Here is a 27,903-nt window from a genome sequence, read left to right on the forward strand (position 1 = left end):
GGTGATGACATCTTTAATCATTTGATCATCGAATAAATATTATAAAAATTACAAATCAATTAAATAAATTAATTAGCTATGAATTAATGTACACTTAACTAACACTTTTGTCCTAAACTATACAAATATAATACATCATTAATTTTGTACTTAATACTTAATTGGTATGTCATTTTCAAATTAAATGGCCCCGACATTTTTATTTTAAATTACTTATAATTTAGGGTAACGACTTTCGCGACTAGACAAATTAAATGTCTCGTGTTTAATCATACTTTTTCAAATAAAATACGAGCTTTGGGTCACTGGATTTAATTTTTTTTACTGAAATAATTAAACACCTGTATGCTTAAAACACATCTGCTATCAGTGTTGGATGGGTACAATTATCAGAAATCTACAACTATATTATTGTTTTATATTATATATTGAAGTGTGTGATATATCTTGCTTTATTTTGCAATCAAAATTTAAAAACTATTGATTTAAAAACTATAAAAAATGGCACTAAATTCACGACCTTAATCGCTTTTAAAAACTACAAATCTGAGACTAGTAAGCGAATTTAAGTAAACCAATACAATAATACTAAATACAAAAAATCCTAATTATAAAAACATAAAATTAATAACACAAGCTGGTAATTTTAGCAAATCTTAATACTATTCCCTTGTACAAAACCTCATATGGCAGTTTTTGCTTAAAACGAGGCACTTTTAGGCGTCTTTTAGACTTAAAACACTATTTGTTCAGAGCACTTTTTCACTTAGAACAAGCTAAGGCACATTGTCATTCAAGATCATCACTAACACTTAACTTGTATAAATAAATATAAATATTTCACTTTCTGGGTTTTTCTTCTAGCAGCTACTTGTGACTTCTTCTTTGACAAGAATATTGACACCACAGTCCGGGTGTTGGCTTTCCCTGTGTCTTCTTAAGTCGACTTTTCGTTGGAAAGCTTTGTCACAAAGCCCGCAGGCAAAAGGTTTGTAACCTGTGTGTTTACGCATGTGCGTTATGAGATTAGAACTCTGGCTGAAAGCTTTCGAGCAGACGACGCATTTGTGGGGTTTTTCACCTGAAAAGAAACAGAAAAGGTAATGTCAGTCAAAGTAAAATTAAAAATCTATTTTTAACATTATTGCAAAATTTCTCATATATGTGGTAAATATTATTATTAAAGTTTTGCAATTGTCATTGATGTTTAATATATAGTGCTCACTGACGTAAAATGAATGTATATGGCAAAAACAATACCTGTAATCAATTTTGTTTATTTGCTATACGTAATTCATACACAATTTACAATGACGTAAGCAATAAATATATTATAATTATTCAGTCAATCACACCATTACTTATTGTTGTGATTGTTAAAATGAAGATGTTGGGACAAGTTTCTGCGCGGGTTAAAGTATCAGCTGGAACTCATGATCAAATCAAACTCATCTTCAAATAAAGTTGTTTTATCATACTGGTCATTTATAAGATAAATTCTTTGTCAATTTATAATTAATTTCGGTAAGCGAAAGCATATTTCTGGCATGAGTCCGGCGGGCTTGCGTCCACGTGGCTCTGGCCGAGGGCACGAGGCAGCGATTGAGCTAAATCACCCGTCAGATGCGCTTTTGAAATGCGAAGTAAATGTAATACATCTTATTGCGTTAAACCGGTAATTCAATCCGTACATTTATTATAATGCGGAATATAAATACTATTGCCAAAATAATATATATATAAAACAATGAAAAACTACGCAAGAATACACATTCTAGTAAATTTTTTACCTAACTATATTTCACAATTATTTTTGCCAACATAGTAAATTCAGAACAAATTTCTGAAAATTGCCTTGGGAGCACCAAAATATGTCCCGAACTGGCTGATTCATCTCGACACGAATACACCTACCATGAAAGATGTATGTATGAAGCACATAAATATAGAAACAAGCTCATCAGTTTTCCAAATTCACTAGCAAATTCCTTACTAACAGAAAACTATCGTCGAAGGTTAAAGAGAAAAACGCCACTTGACTTAAGTCATCAATTTTTGAAGCAGCTGATATCAAACAGTAGTGAGTTAGTGACAACAGTTTTTACTTGGAAATATAGATAGCAATATGTTTCCAAGTAAAAATAGCGCTCCTCCGGTATTTATGCATCATTAAAATATTCGCCCCATTGCAGAAATTGTAGTAAGAAAATTTATCCCACAGAGATGAGATAACTGTTTGGGTTGCCATTTGTGAAACCGACGAAGTATTAAGTCAAACTAGCCCAACAGCTTACAAGATTTCTGAGTTCAAAATAATAAAAAAAAAGTTTAATTTGTCGTATTTTTTATCGATTTTTCATCCTTTTGTTTATATTATATGAAAAAATTATTAAAGTAAAAAAAAATTGGTACTTATCTACCTGATAATTACATTAACTCATCACTCTATAATGGAACTTTTTATACCTAATATATTATCTTTTACTTCAATATTTTTTTAGTAAGATATAAACGAAATGAATGAAAAAATAATTGAACAAAATTCGAACATTAGGTTTAAGCGAATTGAGAAAATATTTGGAATAAAATCTCGTGATATCCTCGAGAAGATTATTGTTAACAATAAGCAAGGGAGGGACGAGTGGTAAATAGATTTTGATGCTTCCAAAACCATGGACCAGCCTCTAAGTAAAGCCAGACTAATAATGTATGAGTCTAGATCTACAAATGTGTCCATTACCAAAGTTTACTGATTTTGTTAAAGAAACAGAAAACTGTCCTTTAGCCCAAACCACCTGGTGTTTGCGATATCGACGCATCCTTATACAACGTTCCTCGTTCGTCCTCTTTCCGGCGTCGGGTCGACCCTGTTTTTAATTATAATTGTCGGTGGCACGCGATTCGGTTTAATATAAGTGGCCGATGTAACGCCACTCACACCAGCAAAAGGGGTTGAAAGACGTTATTCGCAAACGACAAACGAGGATAACGGTTACCTGGTAACTGTTTCATAAAAAGGTATTCTGGAGTATTGTTATTAAATATTCAAGACTTGACCGAATTTTGTAGGCGATTAGGTATTTGTTTTGTATTTGCCTAATTGCGCTATAGTTGACGAGTATTTTTACGTATAGCCGGATTGATATTTATTATCTATCTTTGCCTTGTATTTAATAATGGATGGATGCTTGAAAAGCTTTTTATTTACTTCACGAAGGAGAAGTTCATATTTTTGCCAGAAAATATGAATTGCTAATTTTATAATTTCTCAAAGTTCCAAGTCTTTCCTAGTCGTTTGAGACCGGAATTGTACAAATTACTATGTACTTTCAGCCAAAATTTGACAACAAATATGCTTAAAATTGGCAAGCCTGATGTAAAAATTCAAAAATTACTTTTGAAAGACAATTTTGCGAACCATTATTTAGTAACTTGCTCATAAGAGCTAAATTTTATGTTCACCTATTAGCCAAAGTTCCTACTAACTTTTGGATCTTACTAACCGAAGTTGGTGTTATTCAAACATTCCAATTAATTTAAACTGACTATAGACGAAATAATTAATTTATTAAGTTGTATACTTAGTATTACTTAGTGGTCAGACAAATACTGATTTTTGGTTTCGTTCGATATTCATCTCGTCTAGCTTGATATCAAGCAGTAATGCTATCAGACTTTTACCTGCTATTATAGATGTGAATAAGTGAAATTAACTTCTTGAGGGCTAATCTCATCGAATATATATCGTCAGTATTAGATCAAAACTAATAAAAATTACACCATTTACTTTAAGAGTTTAAAAGTTTACATCAGTACAGCTAATAGAATTCATATAGATTATAATAGCTGCTCTAACAAAAAAACATAGGTTATAAACTTATTAAGAGTCAATTAATTCGACCAATAAACGATTGTTAAATCTTTATTACGTATTTAATCGATCCTTTAAATTTTGAAAGTAGAGCGAACGCCTGTAATCATGGTAATTATGTTTCAATAAAAAGAAGAATGATTTAATGTCCCTTAGTTACGCATGTAGAATACTGTCTACATGTAATATATTTTGAGTAATGAGACACACACCAGCGACCATATCTTTTACAAGACTTCACTTATAAAGTAATAAATCGAAAATATCAACGCCGCGGCCGGTTTCGTAACGATTTTCGCATACGGTAATCTCTGGCACAGTGCAAACGTTAATTGCGCGATCCAATTCATATCGGCCGACGGCCGTAAGAGGCTGCAATTGAGACGACCAGATGAGATGGGATTTTGATCGCCAAAAATATAAATTATTACATTAATATAAAATATAATACTCTCACATATACCATTATATATGTATATTTATACTCAGAAATTGGGGGATGTCTATTCCACCAAGGATGCTACCTACGAGCAAACAAACTTGCGAAAAATAATTATGAAATGATACATTGTGTATGAATTAGAGACTTTGACTTTAGAAACTCCAAGTAAAACTACTTCAAAATTCTGGAGATGATGATGAATAAGATATCATAGACCAACAGTGTCACAAATGAAGAAGTACTGCACGGAGTGGGAAATAAAACAACTCTACTGTTTGAAGGAAATTGGATCAGTCCCAACTGGAAAAAGATTATCTTTTGTTGCCAAATAAAACTAAACTGTAATGGCTACTAAAAATGGCTATTGGACGACTTAAGCGTGAAGAAAAAATATAGTGAATTTAAGGCCAGGGCATCGAAGCAGTAGAGGATACTGGATACAGTTGTTGTTGTTGGATTTCCAAATGCTGGTAAAAGTACTCTTTTTCAAGCAATTTCTCGTGCTCGGCCTAAAACAGCCCCTTGTCCATTCACAACTTTGCGACCTCATTTAGGTATGATTCAATATGATGATTTTGAACAACATGCAATCGCAGATCTACAAGGATTATTTGAAGGATCAAGCAAAAATCGTGGTTTAGGAATACAGTTCTTAAAACATACAGAACGCTGTTCTGCACTTTTATTTGTTCTGGATGTTTCTCTGATCCTTGGGTTCATTTGGAAATACTAAAATATGATTTAAGGCAGTTGAGTCCAGAGCTGTTAAGGAGACCTCATTTAGTTATTGCTAAAAAAATTGATATTGAAGACTCAAAAAATAATAATAACTTCTAATAAATAATAATAACTTCTTGAAAGTAAAACAGATTTGCCTGTTATACCTATATCAGCTAAGGCAGGCACAAAAATTGAAAAACTTTCATTGCAGTTAAGAATATTATAAGATTGATATATTTGAAGTAGATATATATTTGAAATAGACAGTTGTGCCATTTTCCGGTAGAGACAGTTATTATAACAGCTAAACTATACTGATTTTGAGAGAGAAAGTTGAAGTATTCTTCTTCAAACAAGTTTCCATTATTGCTTTTAGTTAGTGTGTTGCATTAATATGACCAAATTGCTTCTAAAGAGTCAAAAGTAAGTTTTCGTGTTTGAATTCATGTAATAATAACTATATTAATTGTATACAGATAGATCACTTTGCTTGTTATTTTTCTGTAAGTTGAACATTAATAGTTATTTACCAGCAATAAGTTTGCTTAGATAATTCAGCTATAATGATGATTTGTTTTCAAGTATATGCGTTGGGTACGGTTGTGACAAATGTTGTGGATACGGTTGTGACATGTATTTCTTGTCCTTTCTGGGCAAATATTAAACAGATAAAAAATCTGACTTAACTTACACATCAACCAAACATCTAAAACCCATATTCTTAAATTATTATTATATTCTTATATAAAGATTTTTCGGTCCTATCGAACTTACTAAAAAGCTAATAAAACAATTTCTCACTCACCTGTATGAATGTACGTGTGTTTCTTCATATCTGATTTCTGGTGGAACCTCTTCCCGCAATATTGGCAAGGGTAGGGCCTCGTGTCGGAGTGGATGAGCAGGTGCGTACTCAGCGTTGATGACCGCTTGAAGGCTTTGCCGCACTGCTTGCACTGAAAACAAGGATAGATTCCAACAATTAGGTCAAATGTAACCAAATAAATTATAATGCACACCTGTACAGCATTGATATACAGTTAAGAGATTCCAAAAGATGATTATAGAGATTAACGACGAAAGTTATTTTAGATATTTGTATATAATTATATTAAAACTAGCCATTTTCACAAGAACTGAATAATTCTAGATTGTTTACATATGAATAATTAACCAGATATTTGCCAAAAATTACCATTAATTAGAAAAATTAAGATAAAATTTTTATTACCAAATGAAATGGTGTATCTGGGCACTGCTATGCAAAATTTCAAAAAAAATTCTTTACTATTCAGACTGTAGCGCTAATTATTATTGTAAATATATTAATTTATATTTATAATTTTATAACTAAATTACTTTTATCAATTATTTTATACAATTATTCATAATGTTTCAATATAAAGCAAATGATTGATTTTAGGTTTCATGCGATAGAAAAATTATTTGCTTTGAATCTATAAGTGTTGAAATTATTATATTTTTTGGGCATGAATTATACTTTTAATCTTTCCTAATTTTCAAAATTCAATCATGTACTTAATTTAAAAACATGAAATATCTAGAAAATTGAATTGATATTGAATTGAATTATATTCGAAGTGGCAACAATAAAAAAAATTAACGGAAATATTTATTTAGTGATTAACGCATTTGATCGAAACATAAGAATTAATAATTCTACTGTTTAAATAATGATAACAATACTAAATTTACACCCATGACATGAAAATATCTGGTTAATTATTCATATGTAAACAATCTAGAATTATTCAGTTCTTGGGAAAAAGACCGTTTATAAATTTAGAATTGTCATCAAATACAAGTTCAATAAATTGTCAAAATTTCCATAATCCAAATATAATAATTACGTAAATGCACATAATAAATATGGAAATTGTTTTTCAATATCTGCTATTGAAATGTTGTATAATTCAAGACCTTTAAAGTAATCTTGTATAAAAATATGTATGGTAAATAAGACTTTAAAGCCTTCTTAACACAATATGGAAAGTATATGTATAAATACTGCCTTATGTAATAAAATTTTAAATGTTGGAGAAATATATCTAAAACTTCAGTACTTAGTGATTATAGCCGAATGATAAATTAATTTTTCAAATTTTTTGCCAAATAAATTTCAAACATAAAAAGGTGCCCACATCATTTATTATTTTGAATTATAATTCATTTCCTTAAAAAATCTTTTCATTTTCATTTAAAACGTAATTACATGAATTACGTATGACTGTAGCTACTATGAGTTACGTATTTACTCAATACTCAATAAAATTGTGAGAAACATATTTCATAAAGAATGTCTACATGTTTACAATCCGTAGTCCTATTTATCATCATTAAGATGAGGTCTACGCGCTCTAAATTACAACGCAATATTCTGTAACAAACCAACTGTACAAATTGACTGACAATCAGTAAAGGAGAAATCCATTTTTAGTTGTTAGACAGACAGCCAGCGACATTATTATATCACAAACGTTTATATTATACCAAAACATTATATTATAACAAAAAGAGGACACTTTGGATCAGTATAGAAAGAGAAACTATAGGGAATCGATGAGCTCCAGAAAACGAGAACTTCAAGAAAATGAATCTACGAAATAATCAAGAAGCTGGATATAATCATGGAGCAAGATGCAATCAAAATTGCAGGAAGAATCGTAAAGGCAGAAAAAATCGAAAACTTAGGAAATTACAATCAGAATCATATATACTAAATACCAGATTTAAACTCTGCCTAGCTCTTTATCTATATATAGTATATTATTTACTGAATAAAAGCCATTTTGGTGTGACGCAATATTATCGCCTAATGGAAAAGATCTTCCAAATAGATTCTTCCAATGAAAGACTCGGCACCAATCACCAATGAGTACACATACGTTGATCACAGTTGGTTTGATTGTTTGAACAAGTGTTCGGATGAGAAGCTACAAGGTGATTACACGGATGTTTGTACATGGCCAAATCAGATAGGAAGATTAAATGGATGGAATATTTGGTATTTGAAAATAATTTGAATTTTTAATTACCAAAAAATATATAAGAAAATATTTATTTTTACCTAGAAACTTTTCATTATTAATTAATTGAGTCATATTGAAACAATGACCTAGAGTAAACGCCATTTGTGCAGAGTATATTTTATAAATTTACTGATAGTGATGAGGATTGATCAAAATCTAAATCGGGATAGATACAGATCCGGACCGAAATTTCTGTAAAAAACTACAAGGATCGCAAAGATCTAAAGGCAGGCAAGGATCCTTATTGCAAGTATCGACTAAAAGTAAAATTTACTGTTTTATTTAGCAATTTAAATGGTGTAATACTCTATTTATTGGTTCGCTCATGGGTAAGTGTTAGAGATATGGGATTTGAATCAAACGGTTTGATATACGCCTCGAGCAGCCTGATATCCATCACTTGAAAACATTGATGATAATAGGCTTCCAAGTAAATATAGCTTTTACCCGGCATTGCTGCACCAATAAAACATTTATCACAATTACAAAAATTGTAATAATACAAATTTATCATCTATAAAACCGATATAATTAGTTGAGTAAAATCATACAATTTATAGAACCCTTAAGTTCCAATTGCTGTTCAAATATCATGAAAAAATCTTCATTTATCAAATGGTATAATATTAAGAATTTAATTTTTTGATTCGCTAATTCATTCATACGTATTTCTTTGTTTTGATTTGAAGACATTGCACCTGAAGTGCATGTTCTTCGTGCAATCACAGATGACAAGTGTTAGTCATAATTATATTTTTGAAATAATAATCACAATATTTTTGTAAAATGTTATTGTCCTTTCAAATTACTCATATTATAAATGAATAATGATTCAATAAGTTATTTAAGTAGATAGTTAAAAATTTTATGTTTTAATTTTTTTCTTATTAATTATTCATAGAATAATGTATCATTGATATTGTTATTTTGTTTCAAATTTATCAGTAATTAATCAATATTGATTAACAACTTGTTTTTCAGAGATTTAGCATTTTAAAAACGGTGTAAAGTTGTTCATAGTACAAAATTAAATCGTGGCCTGTTTAGTTTAACATATAATTATGAAAATATTTTATAAGGGGTAGCAATATAATACAATTATGTAGGTATGAATCAAAATTCGTGTGATAGTCGAGCGATTGTCAGGTGGTACCAAGAGAGCAATTAAAATAGCGTGGATTTCTTTTAATTGCATTTACTGATTACTGTCCTTAAGCATACCCAGTTTTATTAATAATGCAAAACTAGGATGCTATTCAGAATAGAAAATATTTGTAGGATTCGAAATCTTCGAACACGAAAGTATTATTCAGTGATTTTCTAAAAAAATACAATATTTGCATATATAAATTTGGCACAGGTGAAAAGGCAATGGAAAACCTCTTGTTCTACCCTCTGATTCAATTTGGTATTTAACATTTGCTTAGTATTTGATTTTGTTCATACTTAATTTGATGCAACTCATAAACGTTTGAAATTAAATTTAAACATAAAATATTAAGTTTTATTTTTTTCGAAATATTACTAGTAGATTTCAAATATCTGGAAATCTAAATAAAAAAATAATTTTTATAGTAACTTATCTATTGCAACGGTTAGTAAGTCATTTCCGAATTTAATTAGCTAAATGATTATCCCTTTTACTAAAGTTAATAAAATTATATAACCGTTGTCACCATTGTATGTGGAGACATCGACAACTAAAATCATATAAGCCCCACTATAGAAAAAGATTTTAGATACTCACAACTATCTACAACGATAGTTTTAGTAAGATTGCTACCCGTAATTACTAATAAATACCTATGTAAATCATAGCTCAACGTTTTTTATTCAGTAATATCTCATGAATCTAGACAAATCATTAGATAAAAACGTAAATTAAGTAAGTAGAACATTGTAATTAAAAACAAAACCATGAATTTGAAATATACTGACAATATTTTATATGCAAGACATATAATATATAATTTGTAGAAAAAATCAATAGAAATGCTATTGATAAAAATTCTATTTTCAGTACAAACTTGAATTTTTATTTTCTCAGTAAAATGATTTCAGATATATTATAATATATTATAAAATTAATTTAATTACAGTTGCAATTTGATAATTTATCTGTGAACCCTCAGTGTAATATCGATCAAGCGAAATAAAGCCCATGTCCAAATATTTTCGTTGCATTTATAATTTTACGACCACTTCGTCCTTAACGAATATCTTGTTTAAAAAGCCGAAAATGTGCCTTTGGGATATAAAAGTGTTTCGCACTAATTTTATAAGCAATTTTCTGTAAAAAGCAGCTACCATATCATAAGAACTTGTAAATGTCCGGTAATAAACGAGAACGGCACGCTCCGGGACGAAATGAACTGGTTCCGGACTTTGCTTGTTACAATTTTGGTCCGAATCGAATCGCCGGATTCGCCGGATTCGGCGCCGCTTCCACAAAACGGAGTGATTATCGTTCAATTTCAGATATTAAACGGTAGATTGAACGATTTTAAATGTTTAAATAAATTGTGGGCTGGAGATAAAAAAATTCTCATTAAATCTTACGTTAAAATTATAAAATATATAAAAAATATCTTACTGCTTATAAGTTATAGTAATATATATATATATATATATATATATATATATATTTAATTTTTAGATTTTTTTTATTTTTTTGTTCGACGTAGAGACATATACCCCTAAGTGATAAGGCTTGTTTGCCCTTACTTTTCTTCAAACTTTTGGACATATTTTTTGTTTTTTTCGTTTAAGAATATATGCTAATCAAAATTGTTACTTTTTCATCACCAACCCCTATTTTAGTAATTCAATCATTTTTAATCTTGCGTTCAATTATTGAACAATTCAACAACCCTTAATTTTGCAGCCATTTTAGCAATTCAATAATTATTTTATCATTGAATATTTTTGACATAATTCTGATTCAGATTTTTGAAGAAAAGCTTGAAGAAAAAGCTTTTTTTTTTTAAAAAAAAAACAATTTATTATCATTAAGGTTTAGAATTATTAGAATAGTATTCAATCGTTTCATTTATAATTATAATTTTTAACATGATTATGGGAGACTGGGTACGGTAGCGACATTTAATTTGTGATCAACAATAATTTTGTTAATTTACCAGTTAGTTGAAGAAAAGTAAATGGAACTTTAAACAATCGTCTACGTGGAAATACTACTAATATTCAATTTACAGCAAAATAATAATGTAATCTATCTTGTTACAAGTAATAGTTATTATTAAAATAAATCGGAAATCAAACTTACTTTTGACTCTTAATGTAGAACGTTGACTTATTACAATAATATAAACTTGCTCGAATAAAAATACTTCATCTTTTCCATTTGGACCCTATCTCAAAATCAGTTTAATTCTTTATTTTTAATTTTTATCTTATTCAATTACTTCTATTATTGATAATTTTTACCCACTAGCTCCTCAATGGATTTTTCTTTATTCTTCGCCGAAATAATAAATGACATGCTCGACACGATATTATTGGCGAAATTAATCGAACGAACGTATGTTTAAATAATCTGCCATGAATAAATTATGCAAAATTACTAACAGTTTAATGTAATTTCTTATTCGCATATGCTCATTTCGATTAATATGAAAGTGGAATGGAATCAAAATTGTAACTGAAAATTTTGAACGTTTTACTATAATGAAAATATGATTTTTTATTATTATTTTTACTTATGTGGACATGAAAGGTCAACAACTTAAAAAGACCAATAGTTCATAAAATTTGGAATTCTATGAATCATTGTCTATTTCAATCTTAGGAAGGATTTGTTTTAGAGCTTAGAGCTTTCAAATCGACATTTGGAAAGTTGTACAATAATTACCGTGATCGGAAACCAATTTCTTAGTTCTTATTATCATAAAAGAGTAACGAAACAATATCGTATCTGGGCATTACAAAAACTTAATCAAAATAAGCCGTTCGCACGCGAAACAACATATTGCTGGACATCGATTACACGCGACAAGCGTTCATTAAGGAAGCGTGCCGAGGTGGAATACGGAACGAAGTCTTCTTCTCTCTTAACAAAATTTGCCCCTCTCATTATTTAGTTTCATTTTCATTTTTATTAACTCTACTCCCGAAAGCTCGACGAGGAATAATCATTTTCAGTGGCGTTTCGAGGGTTTCGAACCCCAGAAACAAAATATTAACTTTTATAAACTATTAACTAACGTACATTATAAAACCAGTCTTAATATTATTTTTATTCTTATCAGTTTTGCTACCAAAATTCGAGGATTAATAATTTTCAATGGCATTTCAGGGGTTTCAAATCTTGCAAACATACTGTATCGTCCATTATTATCTCTCAAACTAGTAAACCGTAGATTTTTTACGATACTATTCTGAAGCAGATGGCAAAGTAAGTGTAACCCGCCATCACCTTAATTCTTACGACGTCGCTATCGGGTAATTTTGTTGGTAGTTTTTTTGCTTTGAGTTCTTTTATTTAGTTTATGATACCTGAATGGAACTATTATTTAGTAAAATCCTTTTAAAGTAAAAAATAAAACATAAGACCACTTTGTCCACTATGTGTTCATTGGATACTATTTTAAAATCTTAATACTTTCTCAACAGTTTGAATAGTGATACGGAAATGAAAAAGCATTTGAAATTCTTTTTTCTGAAATTCTTGAAGATATCAAATGACTTCCAAAAACAAAATCTTGATTTTTAACAAAAAGCACGCAACTGTAACAATTTTATTATTAATGCTGCTCCCGAATGTAATGAGAATCACCCTCATCGACTCACTGATTACAATATCTTAAACAATATTATTGATGTTAAGATTGATTAACCAGAAAAGGAATCAATGTTAATATCAATATTTTGTATCTTTTAAATAAACACTTATTTTCGATCAATAAGTCATACTTTTTAAGTGATTTTCAAGGCTTATTGGGCCCAATTCCTATTATTTTCAAAAAGCTATTAATTCTGAGCAAGAAGCGCTTAAAATATCTTGTTGACAACTTGTTTGGTGCATTTCGTGTTATCGAAGCCCGAGGCGACAGTATTTTGATAAAAGTGTGTATAGTGCTAATTTAATATCCGAAATGTCACATGACAATTTATTGTCGGAGATATTCTTATTAAACGGTTATACGCTGAATACGATTTCTATAAGAAGCCAATATTGATAAATAATGCAGTTCTGTTTTGGATTGAGCAATTTTATTTTAACAGTCAGTAATGAGCTTTCAAATTTGTAAACTGCTTCAAATTATATAGCGGGAAAAGGAATATGATCTTTGCTCAAATTCGGTGAGTTCTCACTTTATTTGCAATTAACAGGTATTTTGTAACAACATAAGGTATCGACTTTGATGATTTTAAATGACTGAAATACTAAATCAACTTTTTTTAAATTCTTGATACATTTATAAATAGAAAATTAATATAATTATATATTAGATTCTATCTAATTAATAAAAAAATTGCATAATAAATAAATAAATTTACATTTGTAATTTTAAAATAATGTAAATTTCTGCATTGCCTTCACGATAATGTACTTTCGATTTCTCGTCATGTAAAACAAAAATGAAGGATCATTAAAATGATATTAAACCTGTACAGCAAATAAATAGGCCTGCTATAAATTTTTATTTAACTTTCGTTAATGTTGAACATTTTATATACGTACGCCAATGCCTTTGGGGCAGTTTGGAGAGCGTGCTCCACGCAATTAAAAAACAATTAAAGGACAAACATAAAGTGGTTACCCTTGTTATGTAAGTAGGAGAAATTTCTAGAAAATAATAAAGATATAGGGATAGGGTTTGAGAAAAATGTGGCATGAAATTCGGAAGACACATAAATTGATCACTAATATTTTCAAGCAAAAAACGCACTAGGCACTAAACTGATGTATAGTGCTTCATGAATTAGTTTTCCATTACTAATAATAATTTTTATCGATCAGTGAATAGTTACCTATCAAAATTGAAGTGATATGTTGAATAAAAGTCAGCTCGTTGATATTATGGAAACGATAAATTGATTTTCTTGAAATAATAATTAATGTGTTATATGAAAATATTTTCATTCGCTTTGAAGCAGAAATAAGTAATACAAATTAATTTAACAAATTTTACACGAACAAGAATATTATTAAACTTATAAAAGAACTTGCCAACATACTTTAGTACTTTTTTTAAGTAGAACCTCTCAAAGTTCACCGATTTTAAAATAAATCAATTTATTGTTGAATAAAAAGTCTTACTTCTTAGGGCAATTGTGATGTTATTTCACTGTGGTCCAAAAAATGTTATTTACGGTTACAATTTCAAAGATTAAATAAATAAGATTAATAAAATTTAACCGCAATAACCTGGAAATTTTCATAATTTCTCAAAAGCTCTAAGTTGCACTTAAAAACTCATAATTTCTAAATAACGTGAGATAACTTTTTCAAATTTTTTCAGGACGGAGCAATACTATCGCCCCGGTTTGGTATGTCGTTAAGATCTTGACACCCTGTATATATATATATATATATATATATATATTTATATATATACGTGTGTGTGTATATATATTATGTTAAATTAACGGTGATATGTAGAACCATGTTAAATAATTTGTTCGTCGGCTTTTCAGCTTAATTTCAAAGTACGACGATTCTCGTGACAGTAGAAATTAAAATATCTCGCTGAAACGATTCTTTGCGAAAAAGCTCGCCACTCTTCTCCTGGACACGTTTTAATTATCTTGCACTGGCAAATTTCGATCTGATGTGATTATAATCAAGAATCAGATGTGACACATGAATATTAACATTTATATTTTTATGGAACACGCGATGTCAGGCTCATCAGGCGCATCATGCGCTTTTAGCGGTACAAATTTATTAATGGCGCTTTAATTAGCGCTTTCGTTTAATGCGATTAATCCGACATTCCGTTTGCATTAATTAATTATGGATATTTTCATTAGACTAATTTTTCAGAAATATTATAATTATCGGTAAATACTAATTTTCATTAAACAATTTTATTATGCACATTAATGTAAATTTAATGTCCTTTCTGGTATAGGTATAGAACAACTGAACTAGATTTTTATCAATTCAATTTTAATTGAAATTATTGTTAAATACAGCAAGGTATAAATAAATATTGATGAATATGGAAGTTAACCCTCGATGGACCCGAGTAACTTTCAGTTCACATTACAAATTATTCAATATTCTGTTCGACCAAATAATTTTGGTTTTTTTATGAGATGATCATAGACCTGATTTATAATAATATGTTTCACAAAGTTTATGAATATGACGCATATATATACTCATTTCAATCAATATGAAAGTGAAATGGAATAAAAATTGTAACTGATAATTTTGAACGTTGCATTATAATGAAAACATGATTTTTTATTATTATTTTTACTTATATGTATGAATAATTTAGAGTTTTTTATGAGATGATCATAGACTTTATAATACTATTTATAATAATATGTTTTACGAAGTTTATGGACATGACGCACATATATGTACTTAACTTAAAAAATCATGATACTCCAACTAATTTTAATAATTTTGACCTTGGCTAGACTTTTATTTCTTACGAAAGACACGTAAAATTAAATAGATTTTTTTGTTTTTCATTTCCTTATAATATGTAATGGGTAATACTGCCCTAAGGCATACCTGTGAGCAGACAACAGAAAAATTGTTAAGAGTAAGTCTACAATCCTTTTCCTGGATGTAAGAAATCTTAATATTTTTCATAATAACAAAGACAAATGACCGCGTAAACGATCTGTTTTCATAACAGTAGTCCGCGTTTCCTCTTGCGGACAAAGAGGCGTGCGTGACACATCCGGCCTGGTTGATTTTTTAGTCTGAACAATCGGCTCATTAACGCCCATAGTTTGTATGTGACAACACCTCGTTAATAAATTACACAAATTCTGATTTTTATTGGAACAATAGTGGATTTAATACTTTCATATTTTTATTAAAAAATAATTGAATTTATATACTAAAACTTCTATCAATAACCCTAATATAGTTATATTATACGTCATAGTAGCCCAATGAGCTTTAAGGTGTTAATCAATAAACAGACTACTAATAATAAATAAAACAGATTAATTAAGTATCCAACGTTGAAATTTGTCAGATTTGGTATAAATATAAAAAATTCATCCAAACCATTTAGAAGTCAAAAAATTATTAAAACAATTAGAGAAAATCTGTTCATTTATTCAAATTGATCATTTCAAATTGTTGATAAAATTCATATTTTCATTTTTTTTAAATTGTGATTTTATGAATAATAAATGAAAATGTCAATAATATGCGAAAATTTCTTCAAAACTAAAATGATTTCTTCATCGACATTTGGCAAAATTTTGTATTTTTAAATGATTAACTACCTCATTATACTTTCGTTTTCAAGTCTGCCATGCTATAAATAAATAATTGTTATGTAAATCTTGCAATTGTCTCGCTTCTTACAACTACGGAATATATTTTGGAATTCTTCGAAAATGAACAATTAAAGAGGAAACGTTGTAATATTTTACATCCGGCACACATAGACGATGATTCAAAAGTGAGATCTATATTTTGGAAATGTGATTTCTTGATATTGAACACCGAGAACTTCGTAAACTTTAATATAATTTATACTAGTTTATCTCTAATGAACCGATATTTTTTATAAATAGTCAATTTTGTAACTTTCAAGAAAAATATTATAAAATCCAAATTTTATATGTGTGTATACATATACAGACTGCATAAGTAAAAATGTATTATACAGATTTGTATAAGTGTTTATGTCTCTATTATCTAATTATTAAAAAAAATTCTTACCTCGAACGTCCTATCTGTTCCTCTATTAATTCTTCCCAAAGAATTATCCCCATCTTGATCCCAGCAATTCGACGTGTCCATTTGCTCTTCTGCTCCAATTTTTGTACTGGGTGACCTGCGCCAATCTGCAGCCATCGAAAGGATGCCTTCCCTAGTGGAATCAGCAGGTCCTGCTTCCAGTTCACAGAGACTGGCAGGTGACCAAATATTGGAAGATCGTTGCTGTTGGTTTCTTTGATGGGTTTGAGGCTGTTTTGAGACACGAGTGCAGAGATCCAGTGGACCTTCTTCATCTAAAAAAGGATTATAATTTAATCTTACTAACATTAATGAACGATTCGTAAATTCAGAGCTAGTGTTTTTATTAAAATATCATTCTTACCTCCACTTGGATCATGTTCGGGTGTGTATCTGTTTTCAATATCCCTTGACTTAAGCTCAGGAGATGTTGGTTCCGTTCTGCATAAAGCAGCAGGATAATTCAGGAATAATGGAGACCATACAAATGGTGGATAGCCAATTAAGGAGGTGAGACCAGCTGCTCCACCATAAATCGAATTGCTCATATCTGGCAATGAAAGAGGGGAAGATAATTTTAATTTTAGCAATTTTAACTTAAAATTAAATAAATAAATAAATAAGAGTAAATAAATTATTTAATTTCATTGACAAAACGGAACGAAGTGAAATGACAATATAAGCATGGTATAACGTTTTAGAAATATAAATATGAGTAAATTGCATCATATTTTATGCTAATAAATAATATATTATGCAATACCTGTACTATTAATCCGCCTATAGAGAAATCAATAAATAAATAAATAAAATAGAAAATCAACAGAAATCTCTTCATTGATTAAGATTTGTTATAAAACATACGGCTCATTCAATGAAATGAAACATGTTGAAATAAAGATAATTGTTTGATTTTGATACATTATGATTAATTACAATTCTTAAACTTTACATAAAATAGATAATTCTCAGAACTATTACTTAATCATCAATATGTGGGCATTAAGTCATCAGTTAGTACGATTTTAGAGCGCAATAATTAAGTTGTCATCAAAACTCGTGATTTTATTTAAATAAAACAAATATGCTAAAATAAACAAATAATATTTCAATCATAACCAACATATTTAATGATATATAATAGGTCTGTCCTACATTTACTTAACGTTGACGTTGAAAGCATCATCCACTCTAGAGATCATCAACAAATAGTAGTGATAAACATAGGAAAAGCGTCACCAATAACAAACCGAGCTTGAAATTTAATTATAGTTAAATAGATTTGCGTAAATAGAGGCGCATTTTGCATGAAATATGACGATGTTGTTATAACTCTATGCAATTCTTCGTAATTAAATTAAAATCGATCGCTATTGATAAGTCAACACGTGTTTTGTTGAATCTCATTTGGAATCGTATTGCAGAATAATTAAACCATAACAAACGTTCGTTTTGTCTTAGGTTTGTTTGTTAATTTTTACCAAGGTTATGTGATAAAGCTTATATAACATGCTATTCTATTCAGGACAAACATACATTAGAGAAATTATGAAAAAATATACTTTTTCTATGTTTGAATTAATCATATTATCGACAGGATTGCGATGAATCTGATTGTTAATAAATAATAGATTTTCATCCAAGTTAAAGCATAAAATGGAAATCTAATTGTAAAATCTGGTAAACAATTTACAATTTATATCATTATTTTATTTCCACTAACCATTTCTATGCCATTTGTAAGCCGCCGCAAGATCCTGCAAAGTTCTAGGAGGTGATAGCGGCGAGTTCGGCGCTACCGGGGCGAACGCGCTTAACCTAGGACTCGCCTGATGAGACGGGCTGGAGGCAGGACTTGGAGGGCTGTAAGCTGCCTGGTGGCCGAGCATCGCGTGGCGGTTATGCTGGTATTGAGCGCCCACCGAGAGGGAGAGCGATCGGGGCATCGCTACGATCTGGAAAGAAATTAACGTATTATTATTGTGAACTATGTACTTACATAATATTTATTGTTTCACTTAATTGACAAGACACTGTTTGATGTTAAAACGCCACGTATGATCATATATATCCATGGAAATATACATGAAAATCAACATATATGTGAAGAAAGAAGTCTACTGAACATGATCATGAAAAGGTAAAGAAACTGGATAAGACCCACATATAATGGGCCTCGCAATAAGCCTTCTATACGACGTCGACAAAAGTGAAATAAAAGTTCTAATAGGACTGGAAAAAAAAGAAACGCAAACGCAAATGAATAAGGTAGGCGAGAAAAAAACATAAGAAAATTCAAGGAACTGAAAGCCGAAGTACATGGCTAAGAAGAATTTAAACTGAAGTTTGTAGAGAAAAATGCATAAAAATTTATAAAAAGTGAATGATGGTAATGGGTTTACCAAACAACAGAGGGAGGGGAAAATATTCATTTGTGGCGCACCTATACCATAGACCTGCCTGTGGTCAGATAATAATTCATTATTATAATAATAAAAATATAGACACATAAATACGTATGAATATTTGTATATAAATTATATGTTTTGATCAGTGTGTTTTGTCTGAGCCCTTAGAGCGGTTTCATTAATCATCATCTTCAATAATGATGATTTTTAATATGATCCAGCAATGCTGGGCAGAACTATTTTTACTTGGGAATATAAATCCATCTATAGTTTCGAAAGAAAAGCGATGTTACCGCTTTATTAATATTTTGATATGAATATATATATTCTAAAATATATTTTACTAAAGGCTTTTAGAAGGCAATCTCACATATAATAATAAGTTCAAATTAATATAAGTAAAACTAGCAGTCACTACTACTCAGTAAAAGAAGAATGTTAAAAACTGAATTGAAATTATCATGGTAATAATGAATATGATAAACTTACAATAAAAAGTATTTTAAGAATCAATTAAATAAGACGTTAAATATCAATAGCAGTAATTGAATATAAATTGATGAGTAATTGAAATGATTTTACTTTTAGTCTTTGAACGTAATGTACTTTGAAATAGTACATCAAATATTAAATAAAGTGATAATATTTAATTGTTTATTTTTATTTATATTGGTACTTGAAAATAAATTAATTACAATTCACATTGGATGATATCGCGGTGCTCTAACGGACATCTTATTTTTAATAGATTTTGATTTATACTAAAAATCACTACGTAATTATCTTACCATAGCTGTATTTTGATAAAATATGGCACAAGTACACATTTTGTTTATAATTTAACAAAATTTACATTTATCACGTATATATCTATAAAATAAAAATTAATTATTGTCAAATTAAATTTCAAATAGTTAATAGGCAAAGTCGTTACTGTAATTAAAGAAAAACAAGAGAACGCATTCTATTTAAGGATTATTATATATGCAATTATTTTTAATAAAACATAAACAAAAACATGTTTATCATAGAATAATTGCTGCAATTTTGTTACAAAAATTTACTATTTCACATTTACTTCATGATCAACATGTTATTGTCGTGGGATTACATTTACAATCTTATATTTTCGACATATAAATGTTCATTTTTAAGAAAATCAAATTTTTAAATTGCGGTTCCAATTGCATCAAGATTTGCTAAATTTTAAAGATATAAAATACATACAAAATACATTTACGCGGTCAAATTATTTTGAAATCTTAAGTAAATATTTTTATGCGTACTTTATTTTTAGTTCTGTTTGAAATTTTTATTACTCAATATTCAGTGATTGATACAACAAATATATTATAAGTATTAGATATTGATATAATTGAAAAACAAATACAACATAATTAATTATATGTCCCAATATCGTCCACAAATTATTAAAACATTTCATTTATACAGTTGGAAATTGTAGTGTGAAAAAGATCTGGACAATGAAAAAATGTCAAAAACAAATAATTCTACAATCTTCAATGTATTACAAATTGTATTTATCAGTACTTCCAAAAATTTCGTAATTCCTATAAAATTGAGTTGAGCTTCATATATTTACACAGATGTTCTATGAATGCGAAATAATCATTTGTTATTCCAAATTGGATAAAAATATTAAAAAGGCCTAATATAGTTTCGTTTTATTGCTACATAAAATATTTATGTAAAAATCAAGCGATTCTATTTATAGAGATGTTGAAAATAATAACAATAGTGAGTATGCAATCAAGAAGTATAAATAAATGATAGAATTTAATAATAAATGAAAATAAATAAGAATAAATAATTATAATTCCAAGATTAAAAAATATAAATAATAATATCACTTTATTAAAACTATCGTGCATATTGATTGAATTGAATGAGAACGTAAAAATTGAAAAATATAGATATGCTTAGAAAAATATGCCTTATATAGTACCTATTTCAAAGATAATTTGTTTGGATTCTATATATTTTAAACTGAATTAGAAAACCATTGCCAGTCATTATGTATAAAAACATTACTTTAAAACAAGACCCTAAAAATTTGCTACAAAATAAATTGTAATATCTATGTCCACATGTTCATATCAATCGAAAATAAAGAATATATTTTGTTAATAGTTTTATAACATTTATTATAAATATGATATGTATAAAATCGAATTCTGATTTATCAGTGTTCAAATTCCTTCAACCAATCTCAAATTTTATTTAATATTTTTTTGCATTGCTACACGATCAAACCTGAGTATTGTCAAAACAAAATATCGTAACAAGAGGAGTTTTGTGTCCATAAGTGGTTCGTCTTACACATTTTGTAGTATAAATATATGTTTATCATTTTGAAATTCGAATTTCATTGATTAATTTACAATATTTTTTCTATTAACTACGCATTTTCTTTAAAAATTGAAACGAATTTAGTTGTAGTACTAAATTGTTCAGAAAGTATGTTTTTTCCTGAACAAAGTATTTAATATCTATTATTAATTTATTAGATTTTTTTTTAATTTAATTGATTCTGCCAATAAATCTGCAAATCTTATTTTAAAAACAAATGCATTGTTAGAAACAGAAATATATTAAGTACAAATTAATCAATCAAATATGAACCTCAAAATAAATTTAAATATTGAATACTTTTAATATATTATTATAATATACAACATGCAATAATATACATTAATAAACTGTTTAAATCTGTTAGATAGATAGATTGCATAGGCATAAAATAAATTGAAATTTCAAATATTTTTGTTTATTAATAAAATATTAGACTGATGGTTTTAAATAGAATATAATTTTAAATAGAACTCTATATAGCTAATTACCAATCATATCAATTTTAAATGTAAATTATAATTTCAGCATATCAAGCCAATGTAACTATGTACTAGTAACCACTTACAAATAGAAGTTGTCAATAACCGCGCAGATCTAGTACTGCCACTGATATAGTATGCAAATTGATGAGGTGAAATTAAAATAGAATTTGAATTGTGAAGTTGAAATTGGAAAAAAACTAGCAGTAAGAAGAACAGGAAGATTAGAGTAAGTGAAGATAAGATTTAAGAGAAAAAAAGAATGAATAAATCAGTTGTAAAGGTAAAGAAAATCGAATAAAAAAGTATACATAAAAGATAGTATAAAATATAGACAGAAATGTTGTAGGTGGCTATGTACTCTAAGTAATCGAGGATGAGAGGTTATTAAATAAATAAAAATAATAAATTTACAAAATATATACTTACATACCTTTTATATAAACCGCGTAAATTTATTAAAAAAAAACACACAAATTATCCTCAACGGCACAAACGCGATTTTAATCTGCACTTAATGTTTCAGTCATATCAAATAACATCAAAACGCGAAAGCCGAGACACTCGGAATTGTTATTAAGATTTTGGACACGGTGAGACGAGATTTGGATGAAAGATTTTAATGCAAATATTGAAACATGTATGCATGAAAATCACAAACTTATAGTTTTTATCCACAAGAAGGTAATAGAAGATATGATAAATCACAACAACTAGAATAAATTTTACAAGAAATTTGAAACAAAAAAAATTAATACCACAAAATTTTGTCCAAAATCACGTAAGACATAGTACATAAATCATAGCCATTCTTAGTTCACAAAATGTATGATTTGTTTTCAAAAAATCGCATCAGATATTCGGTCTGATCCGCGCGGCTGCCCACGCCTTACTGATGTACGAATCTCCGATTTTCGATGGCTTTTCCGATGATTCGAGACGACAGATGTCCGGTTACCTGCACAGGTATGTGGATGTATGTTTTATAATTTATTTTCGTGTGTTAGTGGGACGGTGTTACTGTTATCCTTCTCATATCCGGGCTCGCTCGCACGCGCCAAGAAGAAGCCACCACGCACGCGTGCGGACGACAGGTTTAGGGGCTACCTTGCGGTTAGCGCGAAAGCTTCGAGCGCTGGGGGAAAATTTGTTAAATTTGTTAAATCGTTGCAAAATAAAATTTTGAAAGAAATCGTAAACGCTCCAAAATACGTTTCCAATTGGGTGATACATCAAGATCTCAGAATTCGAACTATAGAAGAAGAAATTGGTCTTTACTGCACCAGATACAAAGCTCGTCTAAGTCGTCATCCAAACGTATTAGCGTTATATCTCCTCAAGCCTTTACCACCAAAGCGTCTCAAAAAAAGAATCTGCAATGATTTACTATAAAATATAACATAACATCTAAGAAGGCGCTATCGCAGGATAGCGATCCTTCTCACGCAGTCAAATAATATATAACTGTAACAAATGTAGCTGAATGTACTTTGTATAGCTTGCTATGAAAAATAAATAAAAAAAAAAAATCTGTTGCAAGTTTTATTGAAGAGCACTAACTTTTATAAATATTTATCATTAATATTATGCACCTTATGCACGATGGACCAACAAGACAACAAAGTAAAAACACTAGATAACAAATTAAGAAGTACTAAGTAAGATAGTTGAAGAAAAATATGAATCTTACCGTCTAGGAAGGAAACGGAATCACGGAATTTACTCATATTGGTAAAAGAGAGTCATCAGCGCGACTATGGGACTTTGGGGACTTGTAAGGACTTCAGAATGCATATTTTGGACGGTTTACACCAGCAGTCGAGAAACTTTTTTAATCATTACCCCATTAGTCTAAGTTGATATTACCCTTATGACTGTCTAGGAAGGAAACGGAATCACGGAATTTACTCATATTGGTAAAAGAGAGTCATCAGCGCGACTATGGGACTTTGGGGACTTGTAAGGACTCGGAATGCATATTTTGGACGGTTTACACCAGCAGTCGAGAAACTTTTTTAATCATTACCCCATTAGTCTAAGTTGATATTACCCTTATGACTGTCTAGGAAGGAAACGGAATCACGGAATTTACTCATATTGGTAAAAGAGAGTCATCAGCGCGACTATGGGACTTTGGGACTTGTAAGGACTTCAGAATGCATATTTTGGACGGTTTACACCAGCGGTCGAGAAACTTTTTTAATCATTACCCCATTAGTCTAAGTTGATATTACCCTTATGACTGTCTAGGAAGGAAACGGAATCACGGAATTTACTCATATTGGTAAAAGAGAGTCATCAGCGCGACTATGGGACTTTGGGGACTTGTAAGGACTTCAGAATGCATATTTTGGACGGTTACACCAGCGGTCGAGAAGAGAAACTTTTTTAATCATTACCCCATTAGTCTAAGTTGATTACCCTTATGACATAGAGAAAATACCCTCTCAAAGAAAGAACTTAAGCAAATACAGTAACTATCAAATTAAAAATACATACTTTTTACCCCAAAAATTCAATTTTATATCCCATAAAGAAAATACAGCTAAATAAAACCAAGAAACAACGCTCGAAAACATCGAAGCAAAGTTTTAAGAAGCAAGAAATTAACTATAAAAAAATGATTTTTGACACGTAGTTTTCCTATTTTATACTGCTTATTACTAGGAGCAACGTTGTTGTTTATCAGTAATCTATTGATTGTCCTTACCTTATTAGAACAATGAATGAGGTCTATTTTTACATGGAAACATATTGCTATCTATATTTCCAAGTATTGCTATCTATATTTAAAGCATCTGCATTATGGACCTGCTAATAAATAAATAAGAAAAATGTTGAATAATTATTTGTGATGAATAATCTTTTGTGTCGGTTAAGAATAATTCACAGCCTGTATAATATATCAATCAATTCGTTTCTTAATATAAAATAGAAATGTAGTAGGTATATACCATTTATGATCAGAAAAATATCATTCAATAATTTATTATTGCTTCATTAACATTGATATTTTTAATTAATTAATTTATTTTGGCTTATATTATATTATATTAATTAATTTATTTGGCTTAAAGATGACTAGAAAAATCATATAAGCGCTCCATGAAAGTTTTCATTAAGATATTTTAACTTTTTATTTTTATGCTCTCATATAATTAAGAAGCTAAGGGAGAACTTAAATAAAAAAATTCTTAACTAAAAATAAAAATTAAATGTAATAATCTTTCCAAGAGCATTGTTCAGCTTTCCTAAGCTTTCATCTCTTTACAAAAATAACTTCATGTTCTAGTTATCTAGTTGAATGTATTTTATATTTCTTAGCATGTATAACAGTTTGAATTTGTATGACCCCTGACTATCGACTCCTCCACTAAAAAATCATCCCTTCTCTACGTATAATGCATTAGACAGTCCAAAGTTGACGTAAGATTTAGTTTGGGTTGTTTTGTGAGAGGGAATAGACGTTGAAACGGTAACCAAAGGCGTGGTTACAATCTAGAAAACACCGACTTCTTGTTTTATTTGACAAAATTCCACAAACACACGGCCGAAAACGCGTTTGCGCACAAATTCTTGATGAATAGAAACACAAATCTAACCCGGTGACTGCCGAAAGAGTTATTATAAGCATTGTATATTTTTCTTAAGCATTAATTTTCGCGGCATGTGTAGCTCAGTGTAGCCAGAGACCTTTGGGTCGAGCCCTGGTACAGTATATAACAATGTACAACCAACAAAATGTTTAAGTAAAAATATTATTTATAGGTGAAATATATTATGTAATTAATAAATTTATGGTTAATTATTAATATACAATATAAGTATTTGTTTTTGAATAACAACAAATATATAATAAAATATACAAAAATAGTTAACAGAGACATTAGTTCTCTTTATTTATTATATTGGCCATAATATTGTATTCATGAATATTAAATAATATTTATTGATACTTTTATAAAAAAATTTTAGAACGTGCTCTTGGTATTCAAAATTTTCTGATACTAAATTAATACAGAAGTTATTTCTATTAATTTCAGTTAGAGTTAGGTTTTATTAATAGAGAGTTTTTATTATACTATTATTTTTACACATAAAAGGATAACAAGTAACATTTTGAATAACCGATTTAAAAATACCAATTTATCCGGCCATTGACAGTAATTTTGAGAATGACAGAGATTAATATAGAAAATATAGAATAAACTCCGTATCGCCTAAATAATTAATTTACAACAAAAAATATCTCTATTTTGAAATCATTACATTACAAAGTAGAAATAAAATAATCCATGTAATCAATGTTATTTCCCTATATAAATAACACATAAATAAAAATTTAAAAAATTGATTTTTCTAAAAATCTAATAAGACCGGTATATAAATCTACTATATTAAATCCGAACGCGCTTCATTCATTTAATCTTGATTCATTAAAAACTTTGCCAAAAATAATGTAATCTAAGGAAGATATATTAATCAGTTGATTGATATAAAATACAAATGGCATAGTATTGTAATAATAATACACTCTTGCAAATACAGCAAGAGACTCGTAATAGAGTTGTTCGCGGATGATTTTCAATGAAACTTTGTACGATACAGATTAAATATAAGTATTTTCATATTAACTTAATCTTTTTTGAAATTGTTCTATCTATCTTTGACAATTTTATCTAAATTTGTGTATTAATCGTGTGGAATAGCACCCGAGGAGATCCGCTTCACTTCTAATTTCGATTAGAAGCTCGATACTATTGGACTCTCGGGGCGGAGCCGTCCCATGCGCGTGGAAATGCGCCGAAGAGAAATCACGTTTTCTCGTAAAAAATCATAAGATAAGTAAGATTATATAGAATTGATAACAATTCTTTAGATGTCTAATAATAATAAAAAATTTAAAATCTTTTAAATAGATGTTCCAATCTAGAGGTATTATATAACTTTTTTGCGATTTTTGAAAGGCCGTAACAAAATGGCTAACAATATTTCTTTTCAAAGTTATTTATCAATGTTTGAGATATAAAAATAAAAATTAAAAATAGTCAAATAGTTTTACTATACCCATGAGTTTAGCCTTTCAAACAATCGTATACAAAATATGATTTTTCAATAAATCGTATATGAGTAAGTTCTTATAGGGCGATACATCAAGAAAAAAAAACCAAGATTATAAATTAATCTTTAATTCCAAACGTTTCCACATTCAATTTAATGACATCATCGGTGGATCTAAAAACAGTGAAAAATTTATAAAGCCCAATGTAATTAGAGATTTGAGGATTGGTATAGAAACTAGAACTATAAGAGAAAAATTAACAGAAGTACATACAAAACATCATATATCACCTATACGTACACGTGTACATATATACATCACATATACGCACATACACATACATACATACACCCATATGTACATATATATATAGATATATATATATATATATATACATAATATCATACACCATACACATATACATACATACATATATACATATATTTATATATGTAGACAAACACATATATTTATAATATATACAGAAAATACATATAAAATAAAATGAGACTTATATTAACTTTGGTAGCTTACGTCTAAAGTTGTGTACACAACTCAAAAAATTATCACTAACATTTATACAACACAATGAATTT

At 29.0% G+C, this 27,903-nt stretch overlaps 1 protein-coding gene across 1 annotated transcript in view; it reads right to left on the bottom strand.

The window, feature by feature from the left end:
• Positions 1-855: 855 nt before the first annotated feature.
• The window catches only part of LOC113373552 (zinc finger protein with KRAB and SCAN domains 1-like), a 34,544-nt gene continuing 7,496 nt past the window's right edge, over positions 856-27,903 (bottom strand). Inside the window, exons 2-6 of the mRNA XM_026613843.1 lie at positions 18,709-18,940; positions 17,350-17,535; positions 16,968-17,260; positions 5,839-5,989; positions 856-1,081 (exon numbers count right to left, since the gene is read on the bottom strand). Of these exons, the coding sequence (XP_026469628.1) occupies positions 861-1,081; positions 5,839-5,989; positions 16,968-17,260; positions 17,350-17,535; positions 18,709-18,940 (1,083 nt within the window). The 3' untranslated portion in view covers positions 856-860. The remainder of the gene's footprint in view (positions 1,082-5,838; positions 5,990-16,967; positions 17,261-17,349; positions 17,536-18,708; positions 18,941-27,903) is intronic.

The sequence above is a fragment of the Ctenocephalides felis genome, unplaced genomic scaffold (genome assembly GCF_003426905.1).
Source record: "Ctenocephalides felis isolate EL2017-DRISC unplaced genomic scaffold, ASM342690v1 CF-g0.4_SCAFFOLD_01604, whole genome shotgun sequence".
In the NCBI taxonomy this organism is placed as follows: domain Eukaryota; kingdom Metazoa; phylum Arthropoda; class Insecta; order Siphonaptera; family Pulicidae; genus Ctenocephalides; species Ctenocephalides felis.